The sequence below is a fragment of the Passer domesticus genome, chromosome 18, assembly GCF_036417665.1.
Source record: "Passer domesticus isolate bPasDom1 chromosome 18, bPasDom1.hap1, whole genome shotgun sequence".
In the NCBI taxonomy this organism is placed as follows: Eukaryota; Metazoa; Chordata; class Aves; order Passeriformes; family Passeridae; genus Passer; species Passer domesticus.
Genome location: NC_087491.1, coordinates 7,130,194 through 7,144,958, shown reverse-complemented (window position 1 = coordinate 7,144,958; position 14,765 = coordinate 7,130,194). Strand labels below are relative to the sequence as shown.

The following is a 14,765-nucleotide window of genomic DNA, read 5'->3' as shown; positions in this document are numbered from 1 at the left end:
GAGTGCCTGGGCTCTGGGAGGGCTCTGATCAGCTCTCACACCTCCCCTCTCCCCAGCCTCCTCTGCCAAGCACCTTTCTCTGATCCTTCCAATCCCTCTGCCTTCTAAGGTTAGTAACCCCACCAGGGAGCAGCACTGGGAGCAGCTGGGATGGAAGGGAAAAGTCCAGAATTAGACTTGGAAGATCTTTGCAAGGGTCCAGCAGGCTGGGCTGGTGCAGTGGGTGACAGAAATGTTTGGCTGTGCCCTTGGTCTTGCTCCCTGCAGCCTCACCTGTCCATTTCCACCTGTGTGAGCAAATCCTCTGCACCAAGAGGCTCCTTCTGATGAGGGGAAGCTGCCCCACATCTTCCAGCTGAGCCTTTGCCCCCCATTCCCAGAGAGGCAGGGGCAGCTAAAGGGAGCTGAGGGCAACAAGGTGACACTGAGCCCTCCAGCACAAATTTTGGCCAGATTAGCCTTGACATCCATCAGCCAGCTGTCTCTGGCTGTACAGGGCCAGCAAATATCCAAAGGCCAAGGCTCAGACCAGAAACCCACAGCCCAGGCTGGACTGCCTGAGAGAAAGCTCCTTGCTCTCATGTGAACACAGAGTCTGGTAGAGGGGTTTGGCATCCCTCAGAGAGCCAAAAATGAGTGCATGACCTGGAAAAAGATGGGAATTAAGATAGAAAGATGGAAGATGTGAGAATGACCTTGCAAACTGTTCCCACTCAATCCAGCTCCATGTGCAGCCCCTGAGAGTGGGGTCACAGCCATTCACTATCTTTAGTACCAAGACCTATTGGGAGCTTTCATCTCTGTACATTTGCTGCTACCTCTGAGAAGCGTGGGGAATGAGTCTGTAAAACAAGCCCAAAGATGGGACAGTAAAGCTTCTCTTTAAAGGATTTGAGTGGTTTATTTACTTATGATATTTGCATTCCAGACAACAATCTCCCTTCTCTTTACAGTTGGGAATAAAGGAAAAAAGAGCACATAGTCAAAGGAGCTACCCAGGGAATAAAGCCAGTTCCTGGCTTGCTGAAATGGATTCAAGCAGAGGAGGGAGCAGGGTGTGTGTTGGGTTTGTGAACAAACGCTCATGTCACGCAATGAGAAAATTCAAGCTCCAATGAAAGCAAAAATCCTGCTTTGGTTTCTCCAGAGGTGCCAGTGCAGAGAAAGGCTCCTGGAAGAGTTACAGATTTGAATGAAGGTCTGTACTTTCTTGGTTGGCAGCATCCAGAGTGGCTCAGTAGAGCTTTCCAGCTCCCCAGTGTGGTTTACCATGCTGAGAGCTTGCTCCATCCAGTCCAGCAGCCATGAGAATGGAAACTTTCATGACTCACACACTTTGCATAGACTGCATTCAAAGCCACCTTCACGTCTGTGTTACAGCTCAGGACCTACAGAAAGGAGCTGTGCAAGGGGCACTGGCACATGTGATAGAAAGAGCCAAGACTGTATTATTTTAAGAGGAATTAAATAAAGCCAGAAGTGCAGAGGAGTTGGGGGAAACCACGGAGGCATCCCCTGCACTACATTGGGGCAGTGTTTGGCAGCTGCTGGTGGGTTTTGGTGTGTTTGTATCACTGCCTCATGGCAACCACAGCCCAGCAGCACCGTCAGCAGCAAAGGCGTCTCTGAGCTTCCTGCACTGGCTGCCTTGGCCTCTGCTGGGGTTGCCTTGGCCATCTGGGCGGGCTGGCAGACCTGTGTGTGTCACAGAGAGAGAGAAAGACTGGTACTCAGTCTGAATTGTGCTTGTATTGGCTCCCTGACTCTGCACATTGGTGCAAAAAGCTGGTCCCTGCCGTGGTCACCTTTTAAATGTATCTCCTGTTGAGAAGATGGGCCTGCACTTCCAGCAGCTGGGTGTCTGTGGCCTGTGATGGAAGGGGTGCTCAGATTTCTGATTTTCACTGTTTGTTTTGGAAGCTGACTGTCAGACTTCAGGGAAATCCTTCCTGCTTGTTGCACACTGCAAGGTGTGGAGGGAAGTTCCCCTGCACATTCACTCCTCCCTCAGTCCTGCACTCCTGATGGAAGGGAAAAGCAAACAGCAACAAAGGTCAGACCTACCTTGTGTCCCATTTCTCCCAAAGGCCCGGGTGGCCCCTGTGGTCCTTGGGGACCCTGCAAAATAGACACACAAGGCTCTTTTCATACAACTGCTTTCATTTCTGAAGGGCCATCGCTTCCATGGTCTCTAAGATAAAACTCCAGTTCCCTCCCACATCTCAGAGGAGTTCTCACTGTGCAAGATTTGGCTAGTGGGATGGAGAGGCCAGCAGTGGGTGTGCTCAGGCACCTTACCAGGCAAAGAGCTCAGAAGACCTTCCTCTTCCTGGCTCCCTTCTGAAACATCTGAAAGTATTTGATATACTCTCTCCCTTCATAGTCCAGTACTGCTGGCCCTCCTTGAGGTCTGTCTGTCCCCAGTGACTCCCCCACAGCTGTGGGCTCAGTTCTGACACCATCAGCCTCCCTCCTGCTCCTGCTTCCACTCCACCTACACTCCAACTCCTCCTGTTACATCTGAACCTGTCCCAGACCCAACCTCGCCCTTCTTTCCTACCTTCCCTTCCAAAACCCACCCCAGGCTGTATCCTACACTCTCCCTGGTAGATCCATGGCTCCCTCTGGCTTTCCAGGGGTCTGACCTTGTCTTTCCCTATGGCTCCTAGGACTCGAGCCAAGTCTTTCACATCTCTGACCACACTGGAGCTGGCAAGGACAGAGAAGCTGGGAATGGGATAAGTGGTGGGGAAGAGACAGACAGAGTAAGAAATGCAGTGTCTGTGTGCAAGGAAGGACAGATGGAGAGAGAGTGATAAGGCACTTGCCGGGTCGCCTGGAGCCCCTTTTGCTCCCGGAGGTCCAGAAGGTCCCTGGATACCCTAGAAAAATGAAAAACACCAGGGTCAGCTCCAACCCAGCAGCAATCCTTCACATTTATCAGCAGAAATGTGCACCTCCAAAGTGCTCCAGTGACAGGAGGGGAGAGGTGGCCCTGCAAGTGTGAGATGGGGTCCAGATTCTTCCACCTGGACCAGGACTCAAAACTTAAGGGCTTGAGGCTATGAAAGGAAGAAGAAGGCATGGACACTTACCGGGAAGCCGCGTGCTCCCGTCTCCCCAGTCTCCCCCATCTTGCCCTGTGGACACACAGTTACAGCAATTATCACCTGGGGATGTGCTGACTCACCCGTGGTGCTCTGAGGACACGTGGGTGTCCCCAGGGCTGGCAGCTCTGGCTCTCACAGAGGACATACCTGCAGCCCATCTGGGCCCACCCTGCCTGGCTCCCCTGGTCGGCCCTGTGAAACAAAGAGACAAAGACACATCCAGCAGGAGCACAAGCTGTTGGTGATGCTCTTCTGCCCCAGCCCATCTGCTCTTGCATTTTTATGCATCAAATTTCCCTTTCCCTTCCTTTCCCTGTAGCTTTTGAGATGCCAAATACCTGGGGTCATGCCCCAAGGAACACCCCAACCAGCTGGGAGTGTGGGCAAGGGTCCTGATACCAATGGTGGATAGATTTTACTCTGGGTGAAAGACAGACTCATCCCTGCTGGTTGATCCTCATGGAGCAATTGAACATCCCTGCTCCTGCAGGAGGATGTGACTTTGATCCTGCCCAGAGCATTTCAGAGCAGAGCTGAGAGCAGCCTTGGCACTCACCTTGACACCTCGCGCCCCTGGCTCGCCCACGGGTCCATCAGGCCCTCTGGCACCCTAGAAGAAGGCAAAAGAGAGGCAAAAATAAGAACATAGAGGATATGGCTCACTGGAAAATCCAGCTGTCACTTTAGCCTTGGCTACCAGGACAGTCCATGAGATCAATCCTGGCTTAGCCAACTTATACCTGCTTGGGTTGAGCACAGCAGCTCAGAGCCCAGGACTAAAAAGATTCCTTCTGTGTTTTGTTGCCTCATTTCTCACTGTTACCAGCACACAGCACTTTTTATTCCTGTTAAACCAACTACCAACCACTAACCCAAGCCAGAGGAGAAAAGCAGGCCAGGAACAGCCTCATTTTCAGACAATGGTTACATGACAACACTTTTGCAATGCACAGACAAACTTGCAGTTCCAGCCTTATTGACAGCAAACTTCTCCTTCCTAGAAACTTTTTGTTTCCCACACCTTTGCCCTTAACCCTTGCCACACCACACTGTCACATGGTCACAGTGGTGGTATAGAGGTGCACAACCCCCCCTGTGCAGTACCTTCACACTGGGCCCCAAATTCCTCCCAGAGAGAAAGGTGTATTTGCTGGCAGCTGAACTCCAAGCCCTCAGCTGCAGGTGAGTGATGTTTAAAGATCTGGCTGCTGTTAAGGACCAGGCAGGTGCTGGTGCATATGGAGGTGGGGAGGGTCTGGTGCCATGCCTGGCGTCTGCTCCTGGGTGTGTGAGTGTGAGGTGGGCACAGGGGCCTCGGGAGGTGTGTGGGACACACACCCTGCTGCAAATGAGCAGGTGTGAGCAGCTGAGATTAAACAAACAGTTCATGGTACAGCTTTGGCATCACTGAGGAAGGGGCATCCTTGTTCTTTTAAAGGGTTCCAAGTGAGGAGAGCCCTGGGAAGAAGGTAAGGATATGATCAAGGAATCACAGAAAAAATGGTTTGTGTTGAAAGGGACTTTAAAGACCATCTGTCTTTCAAGGGAAGCTGAACACACAACCCTCTACACCATTTGACCCCTCCAGAGACCAGTGTGTCACACAGAGAATAAAGAGCCACAGTGAAGGAAAAGAGTTAAAAAAGGGCATATGAAGAGACTCTATTAACAGACATCATGTTCATAATCAGTTCATGAGCTCAGTTAGGACTCTTAGGCACTACTGCAGTATAAATAACAAATAAAAGCACAGAGCGGTGCGAGAACGTAGTGGTAAGAGGAATTCTGAGAGCTGGCCAATGCAGAAAGGGAAAACAGGAGCCAATGTGCTTAATCGGGATGCAAACCCAGTGCCAAAAGTAATAACAGGGCTAGGGAGCCAGTGTGTTAGAAAAGCAACTCCAGGATGACAGGCAAAGGGAGAGACTCACAAAGAAAAGCAGTGTACAGCAGAAATGTATAGGAACCCCAGCCAAATTATTACAGCAGACAAACATTGTCAATATAAAATAATGCAAAAACTCCTACTGAGCTTGGCAAAGCCCTGTGCTGCTCAGAGGAGCAGAGACTGAATAACCAAGAGCCTGTATTGCACTGCCAGTATGGCACAGCTCTGAAGAATGCTCAGCCTGGCCTCCAGGACAGACAGACAGACAGACAGAGGGCTGTGCCCCAGATGGGATCCCCACAACCAAAGGGGTGTTTCACAGCTGGGGCTGTGCTGCACAAATGTCACAGCACCTCTCACCAGCCCAGCACCCCAAGTGCTGTGGCTCACGCTGGCCCCTAGATCAGAGAGCAGTAAAGACCCAAAGTTTTATTAATCCATGTCCCTATAGACCTCAAAGCACAATGACAAAGACCAGAAGGTCGCTTAAAAGCTGGGCTACTGACAGCTCGAGTCAGACAGACCTGTTACTGGGGGTGGTGGAGGAGCAGGGCCTGGAGGCACCTTGGAGGCTGCCTGGGGAGAGTGGGACACCCAGCAAATACCCAGAGCTGCACTGGGAAGGGAGGTGTCAGCATGGGTACCATGTTGGCACTCTGGGAAAGCACCCTCCACAGCCAAATGCTCATCCTCCCTGGAAAACAAACTGTTCCCCTCTTCTCTGAGCAGCCTCTTGGATATTTTGTGCAGTTCCATCTTTACTGTCTGAGATGAGGTGGTGAGCTGCTAGTGAAGCAGAGGGAGGATGTGCAGAGGGCAAGGATTCCTTAGCTCAGGCCTGGAAGAGGGAACAGGGATCATGGAAATTACAGTGATGACCTGGGTTAGCATTGGGAAGGAAACTGGAATGAGCCTGGCCCCTCCAGACCCATCTTCTGCAGCCTGTCCTGCCCTGCCCAGCCCCTTTGCCAGTGCAGGGGCTGCTCTGAGCCTGGTGGAGGCTGTTGGGTGCCTCAGTGATGGCTGTGGCTCTCACCAGGGCTGGCTGGCTGGGGAGGTGTTTACAGAACCCTCATCTCTTCCAGCAGAGCCCTGTCACCAGCATGGCAGGACCTGCCAGGGCAATCTCCCTTCACAGCAGTCACCTGTCTAATCCCATCACAGCACTTCTCATTGGCATCTGACCCAAAGAAGGAGAAAGTGACTCTGTGTTCTCAAACACAAGCTTCATCTTCTCTGGCCTCCTGGGCTGAAACCTGGCATAAAGGCTTCCCCTAATCCACCCTGACAGGAAAAGCTACATTTAGTCAATTAGTTAAATTTTTAAACTCTCTTTTACTGACAATACCGGTTAGAGATGAGTGAGTGAGGTCCTGGCAGCTCTCCAGAGAGCAACCCAAAGCCAAGAGCTTCAACGCTCCTCAAAGGACCTCAAGGTGCCTTCCCCCTGCAGATCTGGCAGCTTGGCCTTGCAAGCAGGGCTGAGCACAGCCCCTGGGCTCCCCTTGGACCCCCAGTGCAGGCCAGGACAGCATTTCCCTGTGCCGAGCCACACCAAGCAGTGCTCAGAAACCCCAGGTAAACAGGGGTTCCCACAGTGGCTGGAGGTGACAGCTCACAAAGGCAGGGGAACCCAGCTCCAGCCTTTGCCAGTCCAGGTGAGGCAATTGGGATGTATCCTGCTGCTAAAGCAGACAGTGCTCCTGCAGAACTGTGTACTCAACCAGATATTTCTGCAGAGCAGTGCTGCATTTCCTGCTGTTAAACACCTACTCAGACAGACAGTGACCAGCCTCTCAACAGCAGCATGAAGCAGCATGTCAGTCAGTAGCTCCTTCCCAGAAAACCAAAGCTCCTTCCTTACCCAGTTATCCAAATATTGATATTTTGCTATCACAGCCTGGCCAAACAAAAAAGCAAGCAGATGCCTTGAGTGAAGCCAAAGGGAGACATCCCTGGCCATGGATCTGGAATGAGCTTTTCCTCAAACACTTCTAAGGCTTTCTCAGTCAACGAGAAAGATCCCTGGAAGCAGAACAATACCCTCCACTTCTCCGTGAAAAACAACCCAGCTGGGCTTGGAAAGGCAAATATTTTCAGGTTTGCTTAGATAACACCACTTTACAAATCCCTGGCATTTATAAATTCCTGCAGCTGGTGATGCTGGAGATCTTTGGGTCCAAGTGGCAGAGGCAGCAATTCCTTCCCTCTGGCTTGGAGCAGCAAAGGGCCTGGAGTGCAGGTGTGCTCCCCTTATCTTGGATTTACAGGCTTCACCTGGGCAGCAGCTGGTGAGGAGCTGGATGAACGAATGGCACAGTGGAAAAGAGAAATGTGCTTTGGGATTTCAAAAGCTGCCCTGTATCACCTGAGCCAGAACCCAGCAGTGAGAGGATAAAATTCTAGAAATATTGACAGGCACCTTGGCCAGGAGAATAGGGCAAGGTAAGGCACTTTACAGCAGGATTTCAGGTGCAGCTTTGCAATGTGAGTTACAAAATCATGGCTCTGGTTGATATTCAGGCTTTCTTAGAGAATCCCAGTCTTTTTGGTGACATTATCCTTAGGAGACCACACATTTTCCTGCTGTGAGGAGCAGAAATGTGCTTTAGGATTTAGTGACATAGGGCGAGGGGCTTGCTGGACCAACTGCCTCCAAATTTAAACCTTAATTTGGTCAAATAATTAGGTTTAAGCATGTACATAGCTGTCACTAGCTGGATGTTAAGCACATATCCAAGTGCTACACTGAGTACAGACGAAGGGAAATGAGCCTGGGCTTGCAGGTCCAAGTTTCTTCTCCTTAGGGAAGACTAGAAAGGAAATAACATTTGAGGAAGATTGTTCAGTATCAGTTTGGTGGAATAAACAAAGACTTGTGAAGGAACAATAGCTCTGTCAGGACTAAAAAGAAGGCTACAATTTTTAAAAAGCTTTTCTTTTTAGAATATACATATCTTGACACTATAAAAGCTATCACAACATAAATGCAGACCCCAGAAAGTCTCCATTGTTCTTTACAATCAAAACCATATTTGCTATTTACGTTTCCTTCAAAAGCAGAATAACTTTAATGAAGCATCCACAAACAGAGCTCATGGAATCCACAAACATCTGGCAGGGGCTGCACTCATGTTTCCACTCTGAATTGAATTACATCCCTTCTGTAAGCTGGGATAGACAGAGGGTAATGGCTGAAATTACAGCTGGGGGATCATTTCCCCATCCTGAGTAAAGCAAGAGCTGGAATCACAGGAGCAAGTAAGCAAATATAGGATGCTGTGTGCCTCGAATATCTTCTGAGAGTATGAAAAGAAGGAAAATGTGAATGAGAGAGAATTGAGCCAGAAATCCTGCAGGCAGGAGATCTGCTGGTTCTTACAATACTGACTCCCTTACATCATATCCACTGAAATCTGTAGAATTTCACAGCAAAGCCCAGGTTTGTCCTTCCTGATGGGGATCTCAGAAAGTGCAACTCTCTGCCTCACAAATTCTGCATGGATGAAATCATTGCAGTGCTCAAACAACACCAGATCTCCACCACAGCCCAGCCCAGCAATGGGAGCTGAGAGCAGGAGCACCAGCAGCAGATCCAGAGGTTCAGTCCTTGCTGGTAGAGCTTCAGGCAGTTTTCCTCTCCAATACTGGTGTCCTTAGGGCAAGACCAATTCCTTAATGCTCCCTTTTCCCCGGGCACCTCCTTTCTCAATGCTCTGCACATCCTGAGGTGACTCTTTGCAGGCACTGCAGCCTGTCAGGGTACAGCCACTGCTGCATTCCTGGCTTGCAGGGCTGGGATGCACTTTGAAGTCTGGTTCCCTCTGTGGAGGCATGTCCACAGTGAGCAGCACAGGACCTGCTGCACTGAACATCTGGAGAGGAAATGTAAAGCCAGGCCATGCAGCTGAAGGTCTCTGCTATATGAGATGTCATTGTGAGGATGGACAGTGCTGGTGGCAGCTGATGCTCCACAGGATTGCTCTGAAGGGTTTGACACCCTCTCTGGATCCAGCTACAGCCAAAGGCAAATCCCTGATATCCCAGGCAACCTCCTGTCTTGGGAGCTGAATCCAGCTGTCCTTGTGGGCTGAGGACTTGAGGCCAGCATGGATGTAAGAAGGTGAAGAAGGTTTATGAGAGGGAATCTTGGACAACCCAAGAGCCAGACACTGCAGCTGCTGTGCATGCCTGCTGAAAGGAGAAGCTCAGGGGCAGGGATGGGGATGAATCCCTGCCTGGCAGCTGGGAGGAGGCAGTTCCAGGACTCCTTTTTCTGTCACTGAAAACATTAAAGGCACTGGCAAAAGCACCTGATCCCCTAAGAGGCTCCACCTCTCCAAGAGCCCTCACATTCCCAGCCTGGATCCATCAGAAGGTGTTTCCTGTTCAACCCTGGGCTGCAGTTATACCTTGGGATATTTTCCACCATCCATGCAGAGCCTGCCATGAAGGAGCACCTCCAGTTTCTCATCCAGCATGATCATGAATGTCCCAGACAGCCAGTTAGTCCCTGCTGGGCAGCACAGAGGAACCACACTCCCCAGGGGCCCCTCTGCAAGTGGACCTGGGGAGGGAAATCCATGGGCCTTCCCACCAAGGAACACAGAGGAACGGGAGCTTCTTCCCAGTCACAAATTAAAAGATGAACCCTGATAAACATCTGCCAAGCCTGGATGTTACTGGCATCCTTCTAGATGTGATTTTAAAGTTTAGAGCAGTTCCAGTGTACATAACTCCATGGTTACAAAGATTCCTAGTTGGTGATTCCATTTTCTTTTGCTGGTCCCAGCTATTTGAAGAAAACATTCACTCTGGCATAGGGAAACACAAAATTGTTGGCTGTCCTGAATCCCCCAAGCAGAAGTTGCAGGAGAAGCAGAGAGTGGGAGTAGGTAAAATGTATAGTTTACTCCAGTGTATGCCTTTGAAAATGAAACATGGAAACAGATCCATGGAGGGAGAAATGCAAAATATGTTGTTGTTGGGGCCTTCAGCAGAATTCATGTGTGCTCACTATTAATACTTTGTAAAGCAGCTGGACAAGGAAAAACAATCCAAAGCAGGGATGCTCCTGCAATAAACATCCCCTTGGAGAAGAAAGATTGAAGATCTCAGTGGGACGGGGGCTGGATGTCACAGGCAGGAAAACAAGCAGCTCTGGCAGGTCTAGAGGTCATTGTCCTGTCGGCTGTCACCCAAACAGGGCGGGGAGAGCCACACAAGGACTGACTCTGAGTGTCTGGGAGCTCTTTTTTGAGGGAAACGTGAGCTCACAGCACTGTCAGTGGTGCCAGGCAGTGGCACCCAGCACGAGGCTGGGGGCTGCTCTTGGCAGGCAGGGTGAGGAGTCACCTGTGCTCACAGGGTGGTACTGTGAGGTACACATCAAATCAGGGCTGGAAAAGTCCTTAGAAAGGCACAGGAAATGTTTATAATTGGATCTACTGACAGTGCAAAGCACACCTTCTCACATGGAGACCTGCTGGGAAGTGTCAGTCCTGGACTGGAACACATGGGTAGAACAGCCCAGCTCTATTTCTGTCAGCCTTGTCTCTTAATTCTATGTCATGACATAACATTTCCTCCTTCATCTGCCTCTGGTTATATCACAACACTTTGTATCTCAGCTACTTTTTCTCCCACAGCAACAAAGGCACCTGTTCTGGTTTTCTACCTGCACCCTTTCCCACAATTTCAGACAACTAAATCTTCATCATCCTCACCAGAAGCATCCATAAACTGTGTTTTGACATGGCAGGCAGGTGGAAAAGACAGACTGGACCACTTCCATGATAACCTCTGCTCTGGGCAACCCCCTGCCCTTACACACCCCTTGCATCCACTTCCCTGGTAAGATTTGTTCCAAGCACCTTATGTGCAGCAGAAACGTGTCTGTGGAGGTGCTGCCCAACTTGTGCTCATTTCACACCCCCAGACCAAACCAGCAGGTTGTTTTTCCAGTGTCTGGAAGAGGAGAGGGATGAAAGCTCATGGACAGTGCTTACCCTGCGGCCTTTCACCCCTCGGATCCCCGGCGCACCCCGGGCTCCTGCTGGACCCTGCAAGGGGAAAAAGGGCACAAAATGAGGAAGGCAACAACCTTGGCAGGACCCTCCATTCCTATGTGATCTGCAGGGGACTCAGATGCAGACCCATGACCAGCAGATTGGTTCATTAAACACTTGCTAAAAACATCACCATTTTCACTTGTCTATTTTTTTTTTTTAAGTCACAGATTGTCTTTGGATTGTGAACATTTAGGCCAAAGATCCTGGCTGAGGTTCGTATGCTTAATGACCTGCAGGCTGTTATCTGTGTCAGTGGTGTGATGTGAAGTTGAACATCCAGAATTCTCTCTGAATCTATTAAAAGCAGCTGTTTCTCAGCATCTGTTCAAAAATAATAATAACCAGGATCTGGTTTTTAGATGTCCAAATACAAAATCAGACACCTCATCTTGGGTATTCAAGTTTGATCTTTTCAGCCAAATACTGACTTTATCTTTAAGTAACTGTTGCCCTGTTAATGCTGCATAAATATTGATACTGGCAGATAGATACTAATTTAACGTGGACTGTTGGTGTTGTGGATGATCCTGTTCTCACAATTACAGAAGGATTTCAGGTTTTCTTTTAATCTGGATTTGTACACACATGATTCATTAATGTGCATACAGAAAATGCAGAAAGCCAGGTTTTTTCCCTTGCTAGAATATTTATCAGAGTAAAAAAAATAAAGGATATATTTATTTAATAGGACTTAGTTCTGTATCACAGCTTTAAAACCTGATATTTAAAGTTAGTGTCTTTCTGCTGTCAGAAAAGAAAACCTCAAAATGACACATTCACTCCTTGCTCTCAAACATTCCACATCAAATTTGGCTGTTTACATGTTAATAGCTTTTACCAACTGTCAGCCCTGCAAATTCCACCAGAGATCAGAAGAGAATTGGACTGTGATCTTCATACTGCTCCTATAACTGCCATTTATGAAGATTTTGCTTTTGTGCATGGCATGTACGTTCAGGATACAAATGCTGAGCTGTTCTCACTCAGAATGGAAAAGTCAGTTGACTGTAACTGCATTTGTGATCACAGTACATCTCAGCTTTGGTAGTGAGGACAGTGCTGACTGGCACAGGCAGAGGACTTGTCAGATGCCTGTTTTATAGAGGTTTTTATGATAACCATGTACTGAAATGAAATCCTTAGCTGGTATTTGGAATCTCCTCTGGAAGTCTCAGCCTATCCCAAACAGCTTATGAAAGTACAAGGACAGAAACATTCATTGTAATGGCAAATGTTGAGGGAATAGCTAGACACTCTGCTGGAATTCCAGTGAACTCTTTAGAAGGTAAGTGACCTTAAATATTCCTATATATACATATTATTTCCAAAACTGTAAGTAAGTAAAAAAGATGCAACATAATGGTAAGTAAGAAGAGGAAAAAGGAATTCACAAGCCTCAGGAAGCTCAAACCAAGGGCAAAGTTTCCTTCCATTCACTTTGCTCCCCATTTCCAGTCATCCCTTGTTGAATTAATCAGCCATCACTGCTAAGGCTCATTCAAAGATTTTAACAGTTTAGGACAAACAACAACTGCATGCCTCAGGTCTGGCTTGAAAGGCAAATGAGGAATGTTTGGTGGAAAAACAGCTGGAGTTAATGAGTGGGGATTTGATATTAGGAGATTATTTGATTTACTGGCTCTGTGGGGAAGTTTGGCTTATTGAATTATGACTTTTTAAAATGCAGTTGTGGAGCAAACATTTTGCTTGGATGAACTTATTATTTGCCTGCAGGAGAAGAGGGAACTGAAGGAAGCAGCGGGACCTGGGGACAATCTCAGCTCCCAGAGCTTTGCTGAGAGGTTTTGGCATCTCCACCTGGATCTGATGCCTCAGCTCTTTCTATTGTCATGCCCCAGTGAAGACAGACAAAATTTGGCTTCACTTGAAGGTACATGTAGTGGTGCATGGGATGGTGCTCAGGGCTGGAGCTCTCTGCCACAGCACAGAAACTGCCTTGGCCACGGGTGCTCACAGGCCTGGAGCAGGAGGAGCCCAATGCTCCAGCTGTCCCCAAGTCCTGTGGCAGCTAACATGATGGGAATTTGTTAAAAATGAGATATCTACAGATACGCAGATGCCTCTAGGCTTCTGTCACCAGCAAGTGCTTCCACAAGGAGCCACAGAGCAGCTCAGTGCTGGGGGCTGCGGGTGTCATCATGCTGCTTTTATTGTAAGGACCTGGCTGGTGCCACACTGCTGTTCTCCAGGCAGAGATGGGTCACCCTGAGGTGCTGCTTGAGCTCAGATTTTCTCTTTTCCTCACCTCCACTCACTTGTTACTGCACAGTCTGTGCCCAGCTGCCTGCAGCCAGTGCACCCAGAGCATCCTCGAGCTGCTGGCAGTGGCACAGCTGACCCTGATTTGGAGGCCACACCTTTGCCACTTCCCGGGCATTTCACTGCTGTGATCTTCCTCCCACTTACCAGCACTGTGGGAATTCACACACTGAGCAAAATCCATTCCCTGCACCCACCCAGGGCTGCCTTTTTGTTGGCTCCAGCAGCACTCGTGCTGCTGGGAGAGCCCGAACTACATCTAAAGAACATCTGTGGGAAACTGGAGCCAGGCTGAAATCTGCCTCCATGGTGATTGCATGCTCCAGCCACAGCTGCAGTGTGCCAGATGAGCCTGTCCAGATGGAGGGTCTGTCTGGGGGAGCTGCTCTGCTGCTCCTCTCATGCCAGCAGGGGCCTTGACCACGCAGGATGGTCACGCTGCATGCCATGGTCACTGTGATAAATGACCATGATAAATCACTGTGATACAGCACTGTATCACATATCACCACACTGCCAACCATTCCCAGCCCAGAACACCTTGAACTAGGGAGCTTGTGTCCTGCCAAAAGATTGAGGCTGGATTGTGACTTTTGCATCCCTCCTTAGGAATACAAAATTTTGAATTAAGCACTGTGCTGTTGCCACATTTCTCTTCATAGAGAAAAGCAAGGCACAATTTTCTTCCCAAGGATTTCTGAGATTCACATTCTCTGAACCTCAGAGAAAGGGAAAACACAATTATTATCACTTGCTGTGCCTGTGTTGTGCCAAAGTAGAATGCAATATAGAGATTGTTTATCCAAAGTGAAGATGTTTTGTTCCCTTGGCCTATTAGGGCCAAGAGTGGTGTGTGTGGAACTGCCTGCTGACAGTCACGAGAGAGTCAGGAGATGAGCGCAGCTCTGTGCAGAGCGAGTGCTTGGCAGATTCAGTTTAGATGAAATGTATATAGTATAGTATAATAATGTAATTAATTAGCCTTCTGATAAGACAGAATCAGATGCATCATTCTCTCTCCCTCACCAATGTTGGAGTTGCCTTTGATTTACAATACTGTGCTTTTTTTGTGTCTCTTTCCATGTTGCTCCCACCCATGTCCCATCCCTCCCCCCATATCTCTGGTTTGTATCAAACTCAAATAAACTGGAATACAATTGCTTGGCTTAGCCCATGCATGCCCAGGTTCTGGTGTTACAAGATGATGATAGCCTTTACTTACTGTTGGTCCAGGGATCCCAGGAAAACCCACTCCTCCTGGCATCCCAGGGTGCCCCTAAAAGGGAAGGAGGAAGAACATGCCTGCTGTGAATGTCCACAATCTGCACAGACCTTCTTCCTCCCAGTGGGAAGACAGGAAAATTGCATTGTTGGCTGCTTGCAACGTCAGGCAGATCTGATATTTGTCAGGAAAAA

The 14,765-nt window shown here is 48.9% G+C and overlaps 1 protein-coding gene across 4 annotated transcripts in view; it reads right to left on the bottom strand.

Annotated features, from left to right (window-relative positions):
* COL27A1 (collagen type XXVII alpha 1 chain) overlaps window positions 1–14,765 on the bottom strand; it is a 142,737-nt gene that overhangs the window by 39,993 nt on the left and 87,979 nt on the right. For all 4 annotated transcript variants that reach the window (XR_010349156.1, XM_064394051.1, XM_064394050.1 and 1 more), the window contains 7 exons: window positions 14,572–14,625; window positions 11,007–11,060; window positions 3,667–3,720; window positions 3,258–3,302; window positions 3,096–3,140; window positions 2,829–2,882; window positions 2,065–2,118 (listed from right to left, as the gene is read on the bottom strand). Coding sequence is in view for 3 of the 4 variants with exons in the window: in XM_064394051.1 (XP_064250121.1) it covers window positions 2,065–2,118; window positions 2,829–2,882; window positions 3,096–3,140; window positions 3,258–3,302; window positions 3,667–3,720; window positions 11,007–11,060; window positions 14,572–14,625 (360 nt within the window). In the remaining variant the exon portion in view is untranslated. The remainder of the gene's footprint in view (window positions 1–2,064; window positions 2,119–2,828; window positions 2,883–3,095; window positions 3,141–3,257; window positions 3,303–3,666; window positions 3,721–11,006; window positions 11,061–14,571; window positions 14,626–14,765) is intronic.